The 24,207-nt window shown below is 47.5% G+C and overlaps 1 protein-coding gene across 2 annotated transcripts; it reads left to right on the forward strand.

Moving 5' to 3' along the window:
- Positions 1-500: 500 nt before the first annotated feature.
- Positions 501-23,499, forward strand: Spint2 (serine peptidase inhibitor, Kunitz type 2). Of its 2 annotated transcripts, XM_020178609.2 has the most exons (8): positions 501-643; positions 782-1,048; positions 17,525-17,695; positions 19,625-19,684; positions 20,746-20,799; positions 21,265-21,426; positions 21,668-21,706; positions 22,945-23,499. In XM_020178609.2, exons 2-8 carry the CDS (start codon positions 943-945, stop codon positions 23,109-23,111), a joined length of 759 nt encoding a protein of 252 aa, XP_020034198.2. In that variant the 5' UTR covers positions 501-643; positions 782-942; the 3' UTR covers positions 23,112-23,499. The 2 variants fall into 2 exon arrangements, with proteins under 2 accessions (XP_020034198.2, XP_073914682.1); XM_074058581.1 differs by lacking the exons at positions 501-643; positions 782-1,048 and adding an exon at positions 2,903-2,960.
- The last annotated feature ends 708 nt before the right edge of the window (positions 23,500-24,207 follow it).

Genomic DNA, 24,207 nt, shown 5'->3' on the forward strand with positions numbered 1-24,207 from the left:
CTGTACAGGGAACCTGACTCCCACCATACCCTGCTCTTCCCTGGTCCCAGTCCCTAATCACTCAAGGAGGGCTTTCCCCCTCGCAGTCCTGGTCATTTTGCCCTATGCTTCCGCCACCATTGCTCTGGACTGCCCCTGTCTGATGACACAGGGACTAGTTTGGCATAGTCACCGCTGTGTCCCCAGCATTGCGACACCAGAGTAAGCGTTCAGTGAACGCTGGTTTTAGGAATACATCCCTTACCCGCAAAGAAAGGCTAAAGCAAGGGCGGCAGAAAACCACAGGTTTCCAAGAAACAGCTGGAGGTGTGGCTCAAGCAGTAGAGAGCCTGCCTTCCAAGAGCGCGCGGAGACCCAGCACCAGAACCGAAGCTAGAGAGGGACCTCAGCGCCCGTAGCTCCACCCCGCCGGGCTCGGTGGGGGTGGAGCCAACGCAAGCCACGCCCCCTTTCCGCACATAGGGGCGGGTCCAGGTGCACCAAGGGCGGGGGGAGGGGGGAGCCGCTGCTCAGGTGCCGCCCTTCTGCGCGTGCGCCCCTCGCGCCCCGCCTCGGCAGGTGCGCCCCGCCCCCTGCCAACCGCCACTTTCCAGCTGCTTCCAGGCGTCCGCCATTGACTCAGGCGCCCCGGGAGCGTTTGGAGGTGTGGCGCTCCGGAGCTTGGTGTGAGGTGGGGGGGAGGGAAGTCGTCGAGGGTCGCCGAGGGGCTGGAGGCGCGTGAGGAGCGTGGAGGGGAGTGTAGTGTAGTGCACGGGTAAGGCATCCTGTGTGTTCGCCGTAGGCCTGGAAAAGGGGCTTCCGGAGACTCGAGAACTTTGCGGACCCTCGCCGGGCTCCGCACCTGAGCTCGCGGGCCTCCAGCACGCGTGCGCGGCATCGCGAGACCCCCCCACGCCCCGCAAACGGCTGGCGGCTTCGACGCGTCGCCCGCGCATCCCGGCCATGGCGCAGCTGTGTGGGCCGCGGCGGGGCCGCGCGCTCCTGGTCCTGCTGGCATCGCTGCTCCTCTTCCGGGCCGAGGCGACCGACGCAGAACCAAGCATCCACGGTGAGGGGTCGGCAGGTGTCCGGGGAGGAGTGGATGGCAGAGGCCGGGGGCTGACCGAGGTGGCGAGCTCAGGAGGGAGGAGAGACGTCCCAGCCAAGAGAGGGAATTTGCGGGGCTTGGGGGGGGGGTGGAGGGCGGAGGCCAGGCCTGGGGATGGAGCCTTGAGAAGAGGCTGGATAGCTCTTGGGCGTGCGCGGCGGGTGGAGGAGCCAGGGTCAGGAAAGTTTCCTTCAGGGAGGGCGGGGCCGTAGAGTATTGACCCTTGAAGGAGTGGCAGGAAGGAGGTGAGAACCCCGTTGTGCACTCCTAATGGCAGCGGGAAGTTCCTGGGCCAAAGTAAGCCCAGGGAGGCCAGGCCTCGAGGGTGGGGGTTGGGTTAGGTGACCTGGTGGCACCTGTAGCCTCAAGGAAGAAGCCCGCATCCCCACCTCTTTGTATGCTGGACTCTTCCCGCCTCCCCCAGAAGAAAGGGCTTTCTCAGTGATGGCCAAAGGAAGGAATAGGGAAAAAAAAAAAAGCAAGCCGTGGAGGGGAGAAACCTTGCCAGGGTGCCAGGACCTTGGTGTGAGATGAATTGGCATGAGCAACTGGCTTGGCTTCTTCAAGTGTTGTTACAACCGAAGCTGCTTCAGACAAGTACAATCAAGGGTTTGAAGAAGGCTCTCCTGAAAGAATTCATTGATCTGCAGACTAGGTTCCCTTGCTGCGTGGCAGAGATGGCGCTGGCAGTGGTGACAACAAGACAAGCCAGGTGCCTGCATTCACTGAGCTTAGATTCCAGCAGGAGAGACAGTGAACACTTAAATAAAAGAGCACTTGCCACTAGATAAATGATCAAAGATGGGGATGGGGACACTTAGCTCAGGTGGTCAGGAGAGGTCTCTAAGGACAGGGACACCTGAGCCCTATGGTGAAGAATGGGGTGGCAGCTGAACAAGGCTCGGAGGCCAGAGCAAGCTTGTTTGTTTTCCAGCAGAAGCGGGGGAGGGGGGAAAGGGAGGTGGGAGAAGGAATCAGGCTCAGGGCTTTGTGGTCCAGCATATCCCTGAAAGAGAAAGCAGGATGTGTGTGCCCAAGTGGTCTGCTGTGGTAACTTCTGGAGAATTGTTAGTTTCCTAGGCCTCAGGCGGGGTGGGGGGGTGGGGGGGGGGTGGAAGAACAAGAGTTGTTGGGAAACCAAGGGTTCAGTGGGGAGAGGTTCAGTTCTAGAGGACCCAGAGTCAGGAAAGCAACTGTGCCATCAAATGTGAACCAGAATTTGGCAGCCCTTTCTGGACTTTTTTTTTTTTTTTTTTTTTTTGGTAAAGCAATTGTGATAGGTAGTACCTCCAGGTACCTGGTCTCTTGACCCATCTGGTTATAACCTCTCTGAGCGCCCTTGATAGTAGGGCCTTCACCTTCAGCCACTCCACCAGCCCTGTTTTTGTGAAGGGTTTTTTTGAGATAGGGTCTCAAAGTATTTGCCCAGGCTGGCTTCAAACCACGATCCTCCTGATCTCTGCCTCCTGAGTAGCTAGGATGACAGGCATGAGTCACTGATGCCTGGCCTTTCTGAGCTCTTGTGGAAACAGCCTGGTGTGGTGACACCACTGGCCCTGTGGAAGATCACACAATAGTAACTGAGAAGAGCAGGTGTGACTACAGAGGCCTTTTCTCTGTTTCTAGTGGCCCCAACTGGCCATGGCTGGACCTCTTGACCTTTCAGAAGTACTGCCATCTGGCTGGCCGAACTACTGCCCTCACTTATCTGAAGTGCTGTTTGCTTGAAAGCTTGAATAGCTTCATCTGAGGCAGGAGGTGGTTGGTTTCCCCTGCCCCCGCTGATTGCTTTGGCTTTCTCACTAGGCAAGGTCATCTGCTAAGAGTGAGATGTTTGTCCTGGCACACACAGCTGCACAGTGCTGCCAGAGAGGTATGTGGAGAGGGACCGTGTAGGAGGGAATGGTTATAGTGACTGGTCATGGAATTTAACCTTCAGGAAGATGTGAGGGAATGGAGGGACAGTAGAAAGGTGGTAGAGCCAGATTTCTGGAGTTGAGGTCCTGGAGGGAGTGATGTGGAAAAATAGGATGCAGTGAGTCTCAGTGATGAAGCTGAGGCTCTGAAGGGTTGCTGTTGATGAGACAAATCTAAGTGTGACTGAGGGGAGGAGAGATCCCTGGAGGAGAAGAGGCCAGGGGACGTGGATCCCCCAGTGACGATGAGCTCAGCCTGAGAGGCAGGGAACCCAAATAAGGGTTATGGAGGAGTAAGGACATGGGCTGCTAGTAACTGGCAGTGGACAGTGAACCATCTAGTCTGATGACTGCTGTCTGCAGCCTGGGGGTTTGGGGAGGATGGACGGAGAATGGTCTAGAAGCAGGAGATCCAGGTTCTGGTGTGAGAAGGGTGACAAGAAGAGTGTGAAGAAATGAGATTTTGCTGAAGGTAGGCCATGAGCTCCTGGGGGCTAGGAGTTGGGATGGAGATGGTAAAAAACAGACTGTGAGTGGATGAGGGTATTTTGTCTGATCAGCATCCTGGGGTCCAAGGTAACCAGTGTTGGTGAGGCTCTGAGTGGCATAGGGCAGCAGGAGGGGGTGTGTGGTAGGTTCATTGGGCACTTTGCAGACAGGCAGGGCAAGTCGATCCTGGCCCTGGGTTTTTCTACTGTTCAGGGACAATTCTAGTCTGCGATGGAAGCTGGCCCAACAGCCAGAGGTGACTGACTGCTGCACTCCAAATTATGCTTTTCACACTGTTTTAGTTACCTGTCTTCTACATCTGTAGGCCTTGGAGTTGTGGCCCCCACCTTAAGAATAGGCTCCAGTTAGAACACCTAACAGCTCTTAAATGGTTCAGAATAGTGTGTGTGTGTGTGTATATGTGTGTGTGTGGGAGGGTTGTTGATGTGAGGGAGGGAAAACCCTTTATCAGGTGGCTGCAAATATTCATGATTTTTTGAGAGCTATCAAATGTCATTTTGATCAGTGCAAGGCCAGATAATATATTTCTTCAAAATAGAACTTTGAAAAACCCTTTAGAGTGGTTGGCTAGTTAGGTTTAGTTCCTGCTGCCAGTGAATTTTGCTGCATTGGGCAGTAGAGCTTGTGTTAATGGTTACTTAACTTACTGTCCTTTTGTCAGTTCTTGGGAATTTCCATTGGAGCTGAGCCCAGCAAGATCACTCCAGACCTTCCAGGGACTTTCATGGGATCAGTTTTCCTTAACCTCCTGTTAATTACAACTTCCCCAGAATCTTAACCATAAGGCAAATATTGTATCAAATCTTCAGTTAGCATGTTTTTAGTTGTCACTCTGTCTTTTCCTCCCTGCCCTGGGTAGTTGTGCTCCTGTTGGTCTCACATAGGACAGATAAGAGCTGAAGTGCCTCTGTGGTTTGGTGATCAGCTGGGGTTCTGTAATGCAGCAGCTTACGTACTTCTCATCCTTCATAGAAGAGGTGCTTGTCCTTCTTGTGAGTGAGGCTTGTTCATTGATATAGCCAATAAGTATTTCTTAAGCAACTACCAAGTGCCAGACACTGGTTTAGGCTCTTGAATAGGACAAAGGTTCACCTCTAGCTGGTAGTAGTGATGCAGGGAAGATGGTGCAGGAGACTGAGGGATAGGTGGCTGTGTATTTGGTAATGAGCTGTGAAGATGATACAGTAAGGGTTGGGCTTTGGGGGCTCAGGTGATGACAGTACTAATAGGACTTCAAGTCCCCTTAGGGAGAGTGGCCCTTTTCCATCAGGAATGTTCCTTTGTCCTGTCAGTGTTTGTGAGCTCAGCCTGGGTTGGAGAAAGCAAACTTCTTTCTCATCCTGTTCCCCTTTCACTGTGTGTATGGCCAGGGAAACTGCTTGTGTTCAGGTGTCTGGTCAGGCCTCTTGTTTGCCATCCTGAGGTCAGCAGGGAGGCCAAATGAGGGATGAGTAGTCTTGATTTAGGTGAGGGGGAAGAAGATCCCTGTAAGGGTCACACTGGCATGACAGTCCAGGAGGCCTTGGCCCACTGGGCACACGCCTAACGAAGACTACAGATGACCAAAAGCATTAGAATGTGGATTATGGATTTATTGTCTGATCCTGGTCACAAATACTTCATTCTGTATCTGACAAGATTTTCTTTTTTGGAATACTGGAGTTTGAACTCAGGGCCTACACCTGGAGCCACTCCACCAGCCCTTTTTTGTGATGGGTTTTTTTAGAGGTAGGGTCTTTCAAATTCTTTGCCCAGTCTGGCTTCAAACCACGATCATCTGTAGCTAGGATTATATGTGTGAGCCACTGGTGCCCAGCTATTTATTTTATTTTTTGTGGTACTGGGGTTTGAACTTGGGGCTTCCTGCTTGCTACTACCACTTGAGCCACGCCTTCAAGTCCTTTTTCTTTTCTTTTTTTTTTTTTTTTTTGAGACATGTAGCTCAAGCTGACCTGATGTTGGCTATGTAGACCAGGCTAGCTTCGAACTTGCTATCCTCCTGCCTCAGCCTCCCAAATGCTAGGATTACCGGTGTGCCCACCACGTGCTGCTCCTTCCAGGTTATTCTCATGGGCTATTCAGGTCTAACTGTGGATATAGGTAAAGGCAGAACTTACAGTCCTGTTTTAGTGATGAAAAAGTGCTAGCAGGTAGGAGTGGTATTTTTGCATTTGGGCTGATGTTTTATGAAATGTAAACTTTCATATCTAAATATTTATATCTAAAATGTCAAAGTTTTATATCTAATATACCAAGATTTTATGACCACTATAATTTAAATTGGATTTGTCATTGTAAATGTTCCTTCATAAAGTTATAGGGCTTATTTTAAAGTTTCTGAGTTACTTGTCCTAATAATGACACCTTCCAGATACTACTTTCCAGGTAGTTAGTAGCTTTCTGTGTTGCAAGTGGAAGCTTTCACATATACAGCTATCCAGCTTACCAAAATAGGTGGGTTTATAGATTGCTGTAAAACCAGGTCAGTTGTAAAATATATATAGCTTTGGAATTTTACTTGGTACTCTTTTCACTTTGGAATTTCACTAGACCTTTCTGGAGCAGGGTAAGAGAGTGATAGAGGGGGTGAATTTGATCAAAGTATATTATATGCATGTATGAAATATTGCAGTAAAACTCTGTTGTACAATTAATATACACAAATTTAAAAAGGAGAAAACAAATTAAAATGAAACAAAAAACCATCTTTTCCAGCACAGGAGTTTGAGACCTGGGTAGCATAGGCCCACTCAAAAGCAAAAGCAAAGCTGGGGATGTAGCTCAGTGATAGAGCACTTGGCTGGCATGCAGTGGCCCTGAGGCCCTGGGTTCAGTCTCCAGCACTGAAAACAAACACACACACACACACAGAGAATGGCCTTGAGGACCTCTTTGATAATAATACCTCTTCACTTACACAAAGCCTAAGATTCTCTCAGTCCTTAGGAAGAAAACCCTGCAAGTCCAGATGTGTAATTAAAGCATGTTTTTTTCCTGTCCCTCCCTCAGGCTGCCTGCCTATGAACTCTCCTCGTACATTGCTAGTGCTGCAGACTTTGATCCATGTGTGGTTTGCTGCTGTCTTACTCTGGGTGAAGAAAGGGACCAGGTCATTGGAAGTACTCCAGATGCAGCAGGAAAACTAAGGGGGTGAGGACAGGGAATGCTAGAGTTGGTTTGGTCCTCTGGCTGGACATTGCTCTTTTGGTTTTTTCTGTCCCCTGCATCCTGTTTGGTTGGACTTCTAGTGACATGTGCCAGCTGTCTTTGTTCTTTCCATCTCTATATTATTAGTCCTGTCTTCACAGAAATATACATGTCTAGTATTTTTTAAAAGCTTTTTGCAAGTATTTTAAGCACTTATAATGGATTGAAATCTTCACATGTAAGATATCGGTGCTGTTGCATTGCTTCTAAGAAATGAATCTGTGGAAGCCTACAAAGCATGTCTAGACAGGACCCATGCGGGAGAGCAAGCCAGATTCCCCCACTTTGTTATTTTCAAGGGAATTCAAGTTACAGGGAGCCATTTCTCAAGCTGTTGTCAGAATAACCTCAAGAATAATGGTGCATTCTACAGCAAGTACCTATGTGTGGAGGAAGGTCACAAAGGGCAGTTTGCAGACAAACTTGCCAAGAAACATTTTGATACTGACTAGATCCAGAAAGGTATAAGTCAAACAAGCCACCTCTTGTAATGTCCTCACGATTGGACTGACATTCCCAGCTTGCACCCTAACCCAAAAGGATAGGGTGGTTCCATAATGAGTTTTGCCTCATCATCAAGACCTTTAAAGTCCATGTGTTTTTTGTTTTTGAGATGGGGTCTCACTGCTGTACCCATGCTGACCTCGAGTTCCTAGCTTAAGTGTTCTTCCTGCCTCAGCTTCCTCAGTCACTTGGAGTCAATGCTACTCAGCTGATTTTTTTTTTTAGTTAGCTAGATGAAAATCAGGGCTTGTTGTGTTAGAGAATATGAAATTTATTCCATGTTGTGAATGAGGAAATAAAGATCAGGACAACTGTGCCATGAACACGGCCAGCTCATCAGAGTCATTAGAGCTTCATGCACCTCTAGGTCCTTTACTGGAGCAACTTCCTAGGTTATCCTGCGCATTTTGGCTAAATGATTCTTTCTTATTGTGTCATTCCCCTATGCTGAGGCTTTTGGTTATTTCCTTTGAATCTTGTGTAGCCTACAAGCTCTCTGAATATGGTGTGATTTTAATATCTTCCTTCATGGGTTTTCTTTTTCTTTTAGTCTTGTGGTTCTTACCTAATTGCAAACCCTTGGAAGGCAGGGCCCCATCTCCAGTCAGTGAGCCTACCTTACCTCAGATGGTCATGATTTATGCTGCTTTATATAGCCCAGCATAACCATTATGAACATCCACCCTAAGCCAGGTGTGGTGGTGCACACTTATAATCTCAGCTACTCCAGAGGCAGCAAGATCTGGTGGTTTGAGGCCAACCTCGGTAAAAGTAGTAGCAAGACCCTGTCTCAAAATCAAAATTAAAACAAAACAAAACCCCATAAGGGCTGGGGATGTAGCTGAAGTGGTAAAGCCCTTGCCTAGCATGCCCAAGGCCCTGGAATCAGTCCCCAGTACTGCCAAAAAAAAAAAAATTCCTTAACTGGATGTGGTAGTGCACACCTGTACTTATGGCACTCAGAAGGCTAAGGTAGATGGATCATGAGTTTAAGACCAGCCTGGTTACTTGGTTTGAATCAAAAACAAACTTAACAAACTAAAAAAAAAATCTCTTTCATTCTGAAAAGCATCTTGATGCAGACTAAATTAATTACATGGTCACTCTACTTACATATAATAACTATTCATTGAATTCTTATTTAGTATTTGCTCAAGATACTCTGGGATTGGCTAGCTCTGCTGTACCACTGTGGTATACCCCCACCTGTAAATTTTGTGTGTGCCAGGAGTCGAGCTTAGAGCTTGTGAATACTAGAGAAGCACACTCTTCTGTCTCCAGTTCTTTTTTTTTTTTTTTGGAGACTGGGTTTTTCAGGTTTGTCTGGAACTCAGCCCCTCTGAGTGCTGGGATTACAAACTCACTGCAACACCTGGTATAAATTAATTTTTAACTGAGCCGAGCACCTGTGACTCACACCTGTAATCCTAACTACTCAGGAGGGAGACATCAAGAGGATCTCGGTTTGAAGCCAGCTCAGACACATAGTTCGAGAGACCTTATCTCTAAAAATCCCATCACAAAAAAGGGCTGGTGGAGTGGCTCAAGGTGAGTTCAAGCCCCAGTACCGCAAAAAAAAATTCAACTGAAAGATTTCAAGAAAACAAACAGGTCCAGGTGTGGTGGTGCATGCCTGTAATCTCAGTGCTCATAGCACTAGGGAGACTAAAGTAGGATTGGGTTTTTTGATGGCACTTGGGTTTGAACTCAGGGCCTCTTACTTTTAAGGCAGGTGTTCTACCACTTGACCCACTGCCCCAGCCACAGGAGGATCTTGAGTTCAAGGCCAGCTTCAGCTACATAGCAAGACTGTCTCAGAAAAAAAGAAAAAAAAAAAAAAAAAGAGAAACTAAAAGGACCATAATCCCCTACCCAGGTAAATCCATCCCCCGTTCCCTTACAAAATAAAAGTAGTGCATTCACACATCAGGTGCAGGCTGGCAGTGTGGTTCAAGTGGTAGCACGTTTGCCTGGTAAGCACTAGGCCCTGGGTTCAAACCCCAGTGTCACCAAAAAATCAACATTTTTAGGGTTATTTTAAGTAAAAAGAAAGTGTGTGTCTAAATCATAAACCATTTTTCACCCTTCCCCCAATAGTCTTGACAGTTTTCTGTGCCAGCTCATACATATTTGCCTATTTTTAACAGCTCGAGGGCTGTGTTGTTTGGACAGTCCAAACATGATGTCTTGGTAGTGAATTTTCAGCTGCTGTGTGAACACCAGGCCCTTTGTGGATGTAGTCATGTTGCCTTGATCTTTGTAACTATTTTTTTCTTTTTCTTTTTTGGAGATACTGGGGCTTGAACTCAGGTCCTCACACTTGCTAGGCTTATTAGGCAGGCACTCTACCACTTGATCCACTCCACCAGCCCTGTTTTATATTGGGTTTTTCAAGGTAGAGTCTCTCAAACTATTTTCCTTGGGTTGGCCTTGAACCGTGATCCTCCTGATCTCTGCCTCTTGTAGCAAGGATGACAGGCATGAGCCACTGGCACCTGGCTCTTTGTAGCTTGAAGTAAATGACTCTTCAGAGCTTTTCTGAGTTTTGATACTGAGGAGGACTGTAGTCTTTCCTGCTTTTCTGTTTAAAGTGAGATTTTCAGATGTCTTTAATGAAAGAATTGTTCTTAGCAATGAATAGGTGTGCTGTGGTGTTCTTGGCAGAGGATAAACTTGAGGAATGTGTAGTTTGTTAAAAAGAATGTTAACCCCAGGAGTCTGTGCTATAGGTTTTGACCATAGGAGACTTGCCAAGTTCAAGTTCCAGGATGGTGGCAGTGGAAAATCTGAACAGGGTGTTTTTCTAAGCATTCTCTTAAAAAGGAATTGGCGTTGCCTGCATATGGCCTGTGGCCCCCAAGTGAAGAAATGCAGTTTTATATTTTTTAATGGTTGAAAAAACCCAAAGAATAATACTCTGTGACATGAAAATTATGTGAAATTAAATTTTAGTGTCCATAAAGTTTTATGGGGACATAGTCATGGTCATCCATTTACATATTGTCTGCAACAGCTTTTATTCTGTGATGACAGTGTGACCCACAAAGCCTGCAGGAAAGGCAGTTTTCCATGTGCTTGAGCTTCAGTTAAACAACCTCAGGCCCCAACACAGGGCTTGTGTCTCAGTCTCCATGGTTTATGAGCTGTGAGTACTTGGGTAGAGTAGAAATCCCAGCTGCTGGTCCTTCACTGTGTGAATTGCACGGGAGCAGTGACTGGTGGTGTTTGGCACCCATGTCCACCGCTCCGATCACAGCAGAGCCTGTGCTTGTGCTGCCTCATTGTCCTTGTGATAAACCTATGCCACAGTTTACAAAAATGAGTATTGGAAGACAAAAAAAAAAAAAAAAAAAGACAAAATGCATCACAGAAAAATTGGTAGCCCTGGAAGTGAGATTGCAATGGGCATAGCTGGTGGGGAAAAAGCTGGCCAGCTGGGGCCCTGTTGACACTACAGCCGTTTCAGAGCTTAGCAAAGGCTTCCCACAAACCAGGAAGGTGCTGTGGATTCTAGGTAGTGTCCCAGAGGAAGTCACACCGCAGAAACCCGAGCAGTAAAGCAGGTCAGGACAAGCTTCAGATATGGCATGAGCAAGGGTGAGGTGCCGGAAGCCTCGGGGATCTACAAAGGCACAACCACCATCCTTCCAGCCAGAAGCTATCATGAGAACACCGCCACAAACACTTTGATATGGGGAGGAAGTTAAACACTAAAATTCTTGTATTGCTAATGTTTTAATATGGAGTGAACTAAATAAATACTTCTTTATATTTATACCATAGGCTCTTTTTTTAAAAAAAATTTCAAAACATGGTCTTGCTAGATGACCCAAGCTGGTGTTGAACTCACAGTTCTCCTGCTTCAGCCTTCAGAGTGCTGGGATTACAGGCCTGTACCACCATACCCAGCTTGACAAAAAAAAAGTCTTTAAAGTTGTTTTTTATTTGCAGGATTGGGGATTGAACCCAGGGCCTCCTGAATGTTACACAACATATTATTTGTGTCACAACTCCTGAGTAGCTGGGATTACAAATGTGTACCACCATGCCTGACTTGAAGTGTTGTATTTTTTCTTTTTTCTTTTTTTTTCCTTTTTCAGTTCTGGCAATGGAACCCAGGGCCTTACCCTTGCTAGACAAGCTCTTTGACGTCTTGAGCCCTTTGACAAAAAAATTTTTTGGCAGTACTGGGGATTGAACTCAGGACCTTTCTTGGTAGGAAGGTCTTGTACCATCTGAACCATAGCCTGACCTTCTTTGACTTTAAAAAAAATTCCTTGAATTTTTTTAAAGTCCTAGACCTAGAACAGTCTCCATTGATTATAAAACTGTTTTGTGCGATCCCACACTATCATGTAAGATAGCTAATGTCTGTGTTCAGTATTTGGCCCTTTATAGAAAAGGTTTGCCGACCCTTGCTCTAAGGAAAACAGATGGGTTGGAGGAGGACTGTTCTGTGAGGGGCTTCAGGTGGTGAGAACATCTGAGACTTTTCTGTCTTCATATGGTGAGGTAAGAAGGCTATGTGCTTCATTTTATAGCATCAAGGAGTAGGAAGGTTATTTTTGCTTGTTTTACAACAGGCAAACATTGGAGTAGAGTGCTGCAGTGCTCCAGTGCTGACTCTTGCCTGTAATCCTAGGGAGGCTGAGATCCTGAGGATCTCAGTTTGAGGCCAATCTGAGCAAATAGTTCCTGAGGCTCCATCTCCAAAATAATCAGAGCAAAATACACTGGAGGTTTGGCTCAAGCAGTAGAGCGCCTGCTTTGTAAGTGCAAAATCTTGAATTCAAACCCCAATACCACCAAATTAAATAAATTAATTAAATAAATAAGTAAATGTAAACATTGGGGCTGTGGCTATATAGCTCAGTGGTAGAGTACTTGCCTAGCATGACATAAGGCCCTGGGTTCCATCCCCTGCACCGCCACCCCAAAAAGTCAAACGATTTTGAATGGATATTAAGAATATAAATAAAAGAAACACGCTAGGTTTAGGTGATTGTTAACTTGGGGCTAGAGCAGGTGGGACTGAAGTGAGGGGTTGCAGAGGTTTCTATCCATCATGCTTTATTCCTTTAAAATGTTAGAATTTGCTAAAACTGAGAGGTGGCTAGATGGTGTTAAGATTTGTTCTATACTTTGCAGCATATTTGAGATATTTCTAAAGTGAACAACTTTGCATAAAAGTAGGCCCAGCTGAGACTGCAGTTTTGAATAATATCAGGTACTGTTTTACAAAACTCAGAAAAGCAGATTAGGTTGGTAGTGCCTGGGAGCCTAAAGTTTCTGTGATGTCCTTGTTAGAAGGTGACAGCAGATCTATCATTCCAGTTGGCCGCATAGAGTGAAGTTGTCTGAGCCAGTGGCTGATTGTCTCAGCAAAAGCTCTAGTGACCTAAGAACCAGAGAAACCTGTTTCCCATGTGACACCCACAAAAAACTCAGTCTGTTTGCAGTTTGACAGCTGATGTTCAGTGTGCCTGCTGGAATTTTGTAGCTTAGGTTCATATTTTAGATAATAAGTGATTTTAACCTTTTTTTTTGGTGGATCTGGGGTTTGAACTCAGCGCTTCTGTCTGCAAATCAGGCTCTCTACCACTTGAGCCACACCTCCAATCCATTTTGCTCTAGTTATTTTGGAGATAGGCTGGCCTCGAACCTTGATCCTCCTGATCTCAGCCTCCCAAGTAACTAGGACTGGTGCCAGGCAATTTTTAAGTATTTCCAATGCTTTTCCAAAAGAATGTTCTTTCCTAAAATTAAGTGGAATTCCATTTTTATTGTATCCTAAAGTCAATACATCCAAATTTGTTCTCTTCAGCTTTTTCCTGGTTTTACCTGTTTTGAAACTGGATAGAATGTGCTTAATTTTGTTGATTTGTCTTCGTGTGGGTGTTGGCGGTACTGGGAATTGCACTCTGGGCCTCATACTCTAACTGCTTGAGCCACGCCCCATGAGCATACTTTGTTTTGTGGCTAGCAGTTGTGAGCACAACAGTAGGACTGAGGCTGGGCTGTTGCTCAGTGGCAGAACTTGCCCAGCGTGCGAGGCTGGGTTCCATCCCCAGCACTGAAAAAAAACCATAGCTTTCACAATTATTTCCCAATAGTTCTAAGACCAATCATTTTCAATCATTTTATCATTTAATAATAATAACTTCCTGAAAACTTGCAACCAAATCCCTCCAGCTTTGGCCAGTGCCTCTGGTATGTTGCTGTCTATGACCCTGTCATCTAAATGTGACTGGAAACAGGCCTCTAACTGAAAGGGATTGGCACTCGTGAGCCCTCAGATTGTGTTAAGGGCCCCAAGGAATGTTCTGGCCTTTAGGCAGCTCAGTTTTGTGTTTTTCTTTATTGATGTTACGGCTTTTTCTGCTGTTCTCTCTGAAGGCTCCTTGTGTTAGCTTCTGGGCTCAGAGCAGGTCAGTGTGAATTCAGATCCCCACCCTGCTGCTTGCCTTGCTATGACCACCCCAACCCTAGTGTCTCCATTTGGATGTTACTTTGTGATTCTGTTGTATTGTGGCTGTTAGAAATAGTGCCGACGATGGGCCTGGTGTGTTTATTTTTTTTGGTGGGACTGGAGTTTGAATTTAGGGCTGCACGCTTGCCAAGCAGATACTCTACCAGTTGAACTACACATGCCATCTATTTTGTTGTGATTATTTGGGAGAAGTGATCTCAAAAACCATTTGTCCTGGCTGGCCTTGACCTTCTAGCCTCCTGATCCCAGCTTTCCAAGTAGTTAGGGGATTACAGGTGGGAGCCACCGGCATCCAGCAAGCAGGCCTGGTATATTTCTTGGTGAAGGCAATAAATGGGGTATCAAAAATAAGCAGTGCTCTTTTGCATTTTGGTTTATTTTGACCTGGATCTGCCACAGCAGTTACCTTTTAAAAAATTAAGGACAATCTTTTTTTTTTGACACAGGATGTCTCTATGTAGCCCAGGCTGGCCTTGAACCCTCAATCCTCTTGCCTCAGCTTCCCAGTTGCTGGGACTGTAGGTGTAAACCATAATGCCTAGCATGGAAGCCATCTCAAATACTAAAATTTCTGCCTTTTTCTAAAAGCTCTTTGGAGAGCCATGAAAGAGAAAATGCCTTGGTGTGTGGTGAAAGTGAAGACTGTTTCCTGAGGAACATAGCCTCCTTTAAAGCAGACCGCAGACTGAAAACAAAATCCCTTTCCATGACCTCAGTTCTCTCAAGCCTGCAGAAAACTCTTAAAAACAGTTTAGTGAAAGCATGTGACAGAAGAAGGCTCCTCCATTCTCTGAGGAGCTTCCTTCCATACTGAGAAATGAATCTGTCTTAACCCATAGTGAGGGCATGGGCTCTAGTTTCTGCCACTGAATCTGCTAAGAACTCTTGAGTAAAAAAGAGTATAAGAAGTTCCAAATATACACAAAGTAGTCAGAAGTTCTTTGAATCCCATGGTTTTTTTTTGTTGTTTTTTTTTTTTTGTGTGTGTGGTGGTGGTACTGGGGTTTGAACTGAGGGGTTGACTCTGGCTAGTCAGGTGCTTTACCACTTCAGCAACCCTGCCATCCCTGCCAAGATAGGGTCTTTTGAACTATTTGCCTGGACTGGCTTCAAACGTTGATCCTCCTGATCTCTGCCTCCTGAGAAGCTAGGATTATAGGCGTGAGCAATCAGCGTCCAGCTTCTTCTTCATTTTGTCTTGATGCCAGTGTTGTCTCCAGCATTTGACAGCCAAGTGTGTTGGGCCAGATGAATACAGTGGAGGATTCTGTTTTCTTGCATGTTTTTCCTGGGCCTTGTTGATCCTGTAATCTTTTTCACATTGTCAAAACTACAGGTATACAAAACTATAGGTATATATGGTAGGTATACACCAGCTGGTTCTGGTTGATGTATGTGTTAAAAGTAAAAGATGTCCCTAATTTTTAAAAAATTTATTTATATTTATATTTATTTTTTGGAGGTACTGGGATTTGAACTCCAGGCTTTGCACTTGCTAGCCAGGAGTTCTCCCATTTGATCCACAGCCCCAGCCCTCTTTGCTTTAGGTGTTTTTGTGCATAGGGTCTCACCTTAATCCGAGATCCTCACTTACGCTTCTCAAGCAGCTAGGATGACAGGTCTGTACCACCATGCCCAGCTTCTGTTGGTTGAGATTGGGTCTCTCAAAGTTTTTGCTCAAGGTGACCTTGAACCTCGATTCTCCTGATCTGCCTTCTGAATAGCTAGGATTACTGATGTGAGCCACCTCACCAACTGTTTTTTATTGTAGCTGGGGCTATAGGCATATGCACCTGGCCCCGTTTTTTAAATTTATATACTATAAGATCACTTTAAGTGTACAATCCAAGGATTTTTAGTGTATTTTACATAATTGTGTTTCTATCATAACAATTCAGTTTTAGAACATTTCCATCATCCTCCAGAGATCCCTGTGTCCATTTGCAGTCACTCCCAGCACCAGGCAGCACCAGTCCACTTCCTATCTCAGTTGATTTGCTTTTTCTAGACATACTGTATGATTTCATCCATGGGAAACATCCAGATAAAGGAGCTTTTTAAACTAGTGACTTATGGATGGCTGCTTTCTACATGATGACTTCTTATTTCAGAACAAGCCTTTTCTGCTGGGCGCCCAAGGCTCACACCTGTAATCCTGGCTGTTCGGGAGACAGAGATGAAGAAGATCAAAGTTCAAAGTTAGCCCTAGGAAACTAGTTCATGAGACCCTATGTCGAAAAAAATCCATCACAAAAAAGGGCTGGTGGAGTGGCAGAGTGCCTGAGTTCAGACCCCGTTTCTGGGAAGAAAAAAAAAGCCTTTTCTTTTGTCTGTCTTTTGGAATCAGGGCTTTATGCTTCCAGGGCAGGTGCTTTACTGCTTGAGCCACACCTCCAGCCCTTTCTCCTCTGGTTAATTTAGGGACGGAGTCTTGGCCTTTTTTTTTTTTCCCAAGTAGTTAGAATTACAGGTGTGAGCCATTGGTGCCTGGCTTTTTCTTTTTCTTTTTTCTTTTTTTTAAATTTAAGTATGGTCTCAGCCCAAGCTGGTCTCAAACTCTCATCCTCCTCCTTCAGCCTTTTGAGCGCTGAACCTGCATGTAGTCCTCACCATGCCTGGCAGAATGTGCCTTTTCAGCTGTGCTAGTTAGGTGGGATTTACTGGCATGTGTTGGAGTTCTGGGGGTGGGGCTGTTTGTTTCCACAGTAGCAACCTTTTTCGTTGTCTTAGATTGTGTTTTGAGAAACATCTGGTTTTATACCAATTGCTGTAACAAAACTTGGGAAACTAAACAGAAGCACAAATCCTGCCCTGTGTGCTTTCCAAGATTATCTCCAGGTGGTAAAATAAACCTCACAAACATGAAAACAGCTAGAGCGCAGCAAAGGACACCGTGGGCAAGTGTGTGGCTCTGGAATTCGTGAATCTGAGACGTGTTTATCCAGCATCCCTTGCTGGGCCCCTGCACAGGTTGGGATTGGTGGGCCTGGGGTATAGGGGGTGGTGAGGGGTGCTTGGAGTCCCAGAGGGCATGCAGTTTTGTTTCAGGTGGTTCCTCTGGCCTTGTCCATCTCTGGCTGGCTGCCCTCCAGGCTTGTGTATGCAGAATTATCTTGTGTTTATAGCATGGCTTTGTTTACCTTTGACTAGACTAGAGTCAGATTTTAGAACTCCTTGAAACCCAGGCCCATCTCCATATACTCAGATGGAGTCATGGAAGGTTCTGGAGTAGGGTCATGACATGTGTTGTCTTGATGGGTGGGGGAACTAGAATTAGGAAACTTGATTCTGAGGTTCTTGTGATTTGGGTGTGGAGTGGCCTGCTGGGCAGGGAGGGAACAGAAAAGGTTAGAAAAAGTGCCCACAAGGGTTTGTCTTTCCAATCTCACTTCAGGGTCAGGCTTCCCATGCCTGGTTGGGTGGAACAGTATCAAGAAGGGTCCTGGAGTTTGGTTTTGCTCTTGAAAGTCATGCTTCTGTCCTTGGGGGTTTTGGGCATTGAACTGAAGGCCTTGCACATGAAATCATGTATTCTAACACTGAGCCCACCCCCACCTGTGTGCCTTCCATTATCGGGCAGAATCCATGTGCAGCCAAGACACTGCTGAGTGACTGGGGTGGACTCATCGCTGGTTTTGTCCAATACAAGGGAGGAAGCACCAAGCAGGCCTGATGGCAGCACAGGCTTTGAAAACAGCTCACAGAGGGAAGGCTGTGGTTCTCTGGGGACCTGGAAGCCTGTGGGCCTCCTCCCCTACAGGTGTGTGCAGATCCTTCCACGCAGTCAGTGGGCTTTGATTTGTCTTTCAGACTTCTGCCTAGTCTCAAAGGTGGTGGGGAAATGCCGGGCCTCCATTCCCAGGTGGTGGTACAATGCCACCGACCGGTCCTGCCATCCGTTTGTGTATGGAGGCTGTGAAGGAAATTACAATAATTACCTGAGCGAGGAGTCGTGTCTTCAGAAGTGTGCTGGTTTCACAGGTAAGGCTGTGGTAGTTGGGGAAATTTTACTGTTTAGAAAGTTTCTTTATTGAATGTGGATGCCTTCTGCATGTGCTGATTTTTTCACAGGGAATCTGGGGGAAGTTTCCAAAAGCAGAAGGAACAGGCTTAGCATACAGGTCTCTGTGGCCACATGGTGGTTTCACACGGTACCTGGGGGAGGGTGGCTGCACCATTTTCTGCCTGGTCCCCTCTCTCCCACTTGTGAGAAAGATGTGGTTTCCTGATCCTCTCACACAAGGCTGCCTCTGGTTTCCTGGGCATTTGGGTTATTTTTACTTCTGGGACGAATGGACAGAAAAAGTTCATGCCCTGGAATCCATCCTCCCAGCCTTCACCTTCAAGGGATTTTGTGGAATCCACGGTCCTGTCCTGGCATCAGTAAGCTATGTCATACAGCTTTTCTTTTTTCTAAGCAAGTGGACCACCGCTTGAGCCATGTCCCCCCAGGCTCCCTCTTCCCCAAGCAGCTTTTCTTCCTGACTTCGGTTGAGGCTGGGACTCATGCTGTTTCTGGGTTAGGCCTCTAGCACTCACTGTCAGCCCTAATTCTTGTTAGTTGGGGGCTGTGGTTTTCTGTCTCCTCATTCACTGGCTTTGAGCTGTGCATTTGGAGATAAGCTTATTTAAATTGTGTGTAAGGAGGGGACAACAGTGGCATCATCTGTGACCTCAGATCTGAAGCAGTGCGTGCAGTACAGACCTGGCAGTTTGCTTGTTTCTCAGCAAGAGTTTGGAGAGCTGAGGGCAGGGTATGACTTTACCTTTCTATGACCACTGGTAACCTCAGGAGATGGTGACTGAAGAAAACATCATTCATTGTGTAGCCCATCGTCAGCTATGATTCCATGCAGGGCTGGTGTGTGGGTGGGGTTAGGGGCAGTAGTTTTACTCCCTTTGCTGTGCTGTCCCTGTCTTCTCAGCAAGAGGATTGAAGTGTTTAGGGCAGGAGCAGGAGACAGTGGGCCCAAGCCTGATCCCAGTCACAGGACCCAGGAAGCTTGTTTGTGGGCATCTTGTGTATCTCCTGAGACGCCTCAAGAACCCTATAAGGAGAGCTGAAAACCTCCAGGGCAGCCAGTCCCTGGAGTCCTTTGCAAGCATCTTTCTCAGGTGGGCAAGCTCTGTGGGAGGTGAATGACAAGGAGGATGCCAGCTTATTAATTTCTAATGAGAATTAGAACTGCCCAAGGCACCAGACACCTTAGTCCACGTAGGCAAGCCTCTGAGCCAGATTGCCAGAAGATTGCTTGATGAAGACAGAGGCAGAACAAGGGGAGCTGGTTTGTAATGTGACTATTGCTTGATATCAGGTTAGGCTAGCACCACACCTTTTTACAAGGCCTCCTGGGACCCTATCAGACCAGCTAGCCTCTCCACCCCACCCCTGAACTTGTGTGGGGATAAAATACATCACAAGCTGGACGCCGAGCTGGAGTCCCAGCTACTTGTTAGGCTGAGGCAGGAGGATTGTTTGAGTCCGGGCATGAGAGAGGCATTGCCCCACCCCCCCACCCCCAGACTGGCCTTAAACTCCTAGGCTCAAGTGATCCTCCTGCCTTGGCCTCCTGATTTTAGGTGTACAGTTCAGAGGTATAAAACACATTTACACTGCAATATGCCCGCTAGCCTCTAGTTGTAGATATGTAGATACAGTTAAACAGATTATTTTGCCCTGGAAGCCCTCTGGGTTTTTAAAGAATCCCTGCAGTTGAGCTTTGAGTTGAATCCTTAGAGGTGGTCTTGGTTGCTCATTTCCACATTGCACTGAAGGCTGCACAGAAAGAAGAAATGGGAGCTGATGCAGAGGTGCTCAGGATCCACCTCGACCCACTAGTCTTCTGGCTTTTGTCTGCCAGGCAGCCCTGGAGGTGCCCTTCCTCACTGTTGGTTGTTTGTTCCTTGCAGAGAATGCTGTCGATGATCTGGGCTCCAGCAGGGAAGGAGCAGATTCTTCTGTCCCAAGTGGTAGGTTCTTAAAAAGACCCAGGATGGAGTGAGGGCCACCCAGATGGTAATTGTAAAGAGACACTTGCAATTTGGGAAGTGTAAGGGCCTCCGTCTTCTGGTTCTGTTGGGTCAGAATTGGTAAACAAAGCTCTGTCTGGGTGTCTGGCTTCTGGCTCCAGCATTTTGGCATGGGGGCTGACAGGAGGGTCACAGTTTCTGCAGTGCCTCCTGACTGCCCAGCCTCCTGGAGGACAGGCTGAGGTGGTCACTGCTCCCTGGCTCAGGCCCTGTCTTGTCCTCAGGCTGCTGCCTGCTGTGCTGTCTCGACCATTCCCGCTCCTTGCTGATCCCTGTTGTCATTGCTGCCTTCCTCCCTCTGCTAAGAGTTCTCTATCCTGCCACCCTGTCTCTGTCCACTGCCATCCTTGATCTCAAGCTTTGTGTTAGCTTGCTTTGTAGCACTGACAGCAGCTGCCCTGCTCCTCCTTTATGCTTAAGGGATTCTGCGGCAGGAGCCTGGGTGAGTGGTCCCATGCGCTAGCCGGAGCAAGCACACCCTGGGGGCCCAGCCTCAGGCCATGGGCTCACCTAAGACCTGCTCTGCCGTGGAGGGAGGGAGATTCCTTCTACCCCCATCTCTCCAAGGATGAGGTGCCCCAGATGGCCAGTGCCCACACACTGGCCACTTTCCAGTTGCGCTAGGCCAGGACTCCTGTGATAGCCCCACTTTACTGTGCTGCTGGTCTTTACAAGGTTGTCCAGAGCCCTGGGACGCTGGCATGGTAACCCTGGTTTCCAGTCTGTTTGAAAAGAAAATTTCCCAAGGACAGTGAAATTTCTGTGTCAGAAAGTAAGACTAGCTTCCTGATCACCCTGGCTGGGATTAGTTTCCATAGTAACCTCTGAGGTAGGGGGAGCTAACAGTGAGAGTGAGGGGCTTAGGCCCTTAGGTCTGGGAAGTGTTGTGTCCACCCCTTTCTCAAAGGTGACACTGTGTCCATGCTCCTTCAGTGAGCCCTTTGGGGCCCATGTGTCCTGTGTGCCTCCCAGCCTCCTTGACATAGGTGTTTGTGTTTCAGTTCCCAGAAGGCAGGATTCTGATGACCTCTTCAGCGATGTCTTCAACTATGAAGGTATAATGTTAGAAAAATGATGTGTGGGGCAAAACCGTGTTTTATTACTTAGGAATTGAGGCTCACAGGTTTCCTTCAAGGGAATTTAGAACAATGCTTCCCAGCCTTCTCTGGTAATCACTTGCATTCTGGGGTTGGGGTTGGAGGTGACCTCCCTTAGTGGATGCTCCAGGTTGGCAGGAAGTTGTCTCGTGTTAGAGGCATCATGTGTGTGGTTATAGAATTTACCTTCAGCCCCATAGGCCGGGACAGTGCCTGGTACAGCACGACCTCTCAATGAGTAGTCATGGCTGCCCAGAAGATGTCTGAAAATGCTGGGCAGGCTCAGTGGGCCAGATGGGCCCTGTCTGATAGCGAGGCTTTACCTGACTGCAGCTGTGTCTGCTCAGGCACATTTAGCTCAGCTCCATTTCTCCTAGGTCCTGCTAATTGGTGTTCCTTGTGTGCTCTTGCTCTTGTTCCTAGAATACTGCACTGCCCAGGCTGTCACTGGGCCTTGCCGTGCGGCCTTCCCCCGCTGGTACTTTAATGCTGAGAAGAACTCCTGTGATAGGTTCATCTATGGTGGGTGCCGGGGCAACAAGAACAGCTACCTCTCCCAGGAGATGTGCATGCAGCACTGCTCTGGTGAGTGACTGTCAACCTCTGTGCCAGGCCCTCTCCCTGACTCTAAAATGAGGGCCTGGGCAGTGCTGATCTTTGGACCCCAGCTGAGTGGCAAGGCTACAGAGCCCCCAGGAGTGCTGATCCCTCAGGAAAAGTTTCTGTGAGGAAGGCCTTAGGTTAAGGGGCCCCCCCTATGGTTTGTGGCCACCATGAGGGTAGGGAAGGCTGTGAGCTGATCTCGTGGTCATGTGTTCTATTTCAGGCAAGCAGATGTATCCTGCCTTGTCCCCTGGCACCAAAGGTAGGTGGCTTCTTGACCTCCTCCTCCTGCCTGCCATCTATCTGCCTGCCACCTTCCTTCCTTGACCAACTGACTTTGCCCAGCTGTGTGTTCTGCAGACTCATGTTGTCTTATTTTTAGTTGCAAATGTCTGTAGAGGGCTGTGTCTTCTAGAGGAGAATGGCCAAGTAATGTGGAATATGTGGTGGACCCTTGTCCCCCTAGGGCACGTTGTACACAGCAGGGGTAGACGTGAATCAGGAATTCCCCACGCAGTCTCTGCCTTACTGTGAGGCCTGCAGGATCTGCTGTGCACCCGTCTGCGACTGGCCTGGGTTTGGAGGAAACTTTGCTGCTGTGGGGTGAAAGAGTTGGTCACAGGTGACAGGAAGTTAGACCACCATAAGACCCTGCATTGTTGTCCCCAAGCAGTCTGGCTTTAGGAGGAGGAGGCCTGCCTCCTCTCACTTTTATTTCTGAGCCTAATCCTAGATGGTGATATTGACAGAAAGGACCTGCCACACCGGTTTGACCCCTTTCTTGACCTATTTCCCCACTGAGGAGCCTAGGCCTAGCCTGCAAGTCTGCCTAGTTCTAGAAGCTGGAACCTGGGTTCCCAGGGCTGGGGGTGGAGGTAGCTCGGGAATTGATCCAAAGCCAGACCTGAGTTCTGAAGTGTGGCGGGAGGGAAGCCAGGTACCGTCACGTGAAGTCACATGCCTTAGAGCTCCACCTGGAAAGAGCATCTTAACTGACCATGAGACCACACTAGGCAACCACTGTCACATTTACCCAGCAGTTAGGGGCTCAAGGGTTCCTCCTGGTGCTGCTTCAAATACACCCTAGCCTCCACCCCAACTTCATTCCACTGGTTCTGCATGGACACAGAACCTTTGGGGCTTCTGTTTACACATATACCAAAAGTAAGCAGTTTGTATCCATGTGCATCTGTTGGCTGGGACTCTGCTACAGGCTGCCCTCAGAGGTAGCAAGGGATAGAGTTGAAGTGGGGTTTTTCAAAAAGAACACAAGGAGCCACTCTGTGCATTGGCATGGCACCTCCTTTTTCCAGGGACTCTCCTTGGTGACTTCCCTGACAGGCTGTGTCTTCTGGCTTTTCAGGTTGGGGAGGGGGTGTCTGGTCCTCACTCACTCTTAAGCCTGCTTGGGATGCCAGGGCCTTGGGGAGCCGCCCACCGGCTGGTCCTCTCTGGCTGTGTGCCTCCTCACCTCACTGGTCCCTTCTCTCTTGTCCCCAGCGGTGGTCCTGGTTGGGTTGTTCGTGATGGTCCTGATCCTTCTCCTGGGAGCCTCTGTGGTGTTCCTGATCCGGATGGCATGGAGGAAGCAGGAGCGTGCCCTCCGCACTGTCTGGACCTCTGCAGATGACAAGGAGCATCTGGTGAAGAACACATACGTCCTGTGAAGGCCTTGGCACCAGGAGACCAGGGGAGGGAGGGAAGAACGTGTGCTTTTTAAAAATAAGAGTGTTTGCTTGTATCTGTGAGATTATTAGGGCTTTAGGTCTGTGTGACACAGGCAGGGTAGGAGGTTGGCACTTGCTGGTTCTGGCTGGGTTTGCTCTGGAAACCTGAGTGGTGCCTCCTTTGTTTCTTTCTGTCCTCCAGGAATAGTCTCCCTGGCTCGTATGGAATCCCATTGCCTCCTTTCTCCTCACAGCACTCACTTAATGATTTCCTTTGTTTGATTGATTCATGCTTTTTTTTTTAAGTGGAAACAAGGTTTTTTATTACGATTCTAAAAAGGAAGAAAGCTACAAGTTTAATAAAAAGGGCCTTCTCTTTTAAAGTAAATTGTAGCATATGGTTTCTTTTTTCATGGGACTAAATTGCAATGTACCAAGATTATCTCAAGACTCGATGTGAGACATCCCATCCTAGGAAAAAGACCCTTTAAATAGCATCTTTCGTATCTTTTTGAATATAACCTACAGTGTACAAGAAGTTTTACACCACTGAGTGCCAGGCAACACTCAGCCTTACTACCTGGGGACAACCCTGATTTCTTTCTTTTTCCCTCCTCTTTTTTTTTTTTTTTTTTTTCCAGCACTGGGGTTTGGACTCAGGGTCTTGTGCTTGCTAGACAAGCATTCTACCACCTGTTTTTTTTTTTTTTTTTTTTTTCTTTTGGGTGAGACTGGGGTTTGAACTTGTGGCCTCATGCCTCATACTTGCTAGGCAGGTGCTCTACTACTTGAGCTATTCTTTCTGCCAGCCTTGTGTGTGTGTGTGTGTGTGTGTGTGTGTGTGTGTGTGTGTGTGTGTGTTTTGAGTGTTTTCAAGCTAGGGTCTTGTGAATTATTTGCCTGGGCTGGCTTTGAACAGTGATCTTCCTAATATCTGCCTCCTGAGTAGCTAGGATTACAGGTGTGAACCACAAGCATCTGAAAGCATTCCACCATTGGAGCCATGCTTTTGGCATGGTGTTTTCTTATTCCTAAGTGCTGTGACCCAGTAAATGTCCAACCCCTTAAGACAGTGTTATGGAGGGCATGAGTTAGT

The sequence above is a fragment of the Castor canadensis genome, chromosome 16, assembly GCF_047511655.1.
Source record: "Castor canadensis chromosome 16, mCasCan1.hap1v2, whole genome shotgun sequence".
NCBI classification, from domain to species: domain Eukaryota; kingdom Metazoa; phylum Chordata; class Mammalia; order Rodentia; family Castoridae; genus Castor; species Castor canadensis.

Excerpts from the sequence above, each read along its gene's own strand:
- Spint2 (XM_020178609.2), top strand. The coding sequence starts at position 943 with ATGGCGCAGCTGTGTGGGCCGCGGCGGGGCCGCGCGCTCCTGGTCCTG. Across the intron at positions 20,800-21,264 it reads CGATGTCTTCAACTATGAAG|AATACTGCACTGCCCAGGCT; the intron begins GTATAATGTTAG and ends TCTTGTTCCTAG. Across the intron at positions 21,707-22,944 it reads CTTGTCCCCTGGCACCAAAG|CGGTGGTCCTGGTTGGGTTG; the intron begins GTAGGTGGCTTC and ends TCTTGTCCCCAG.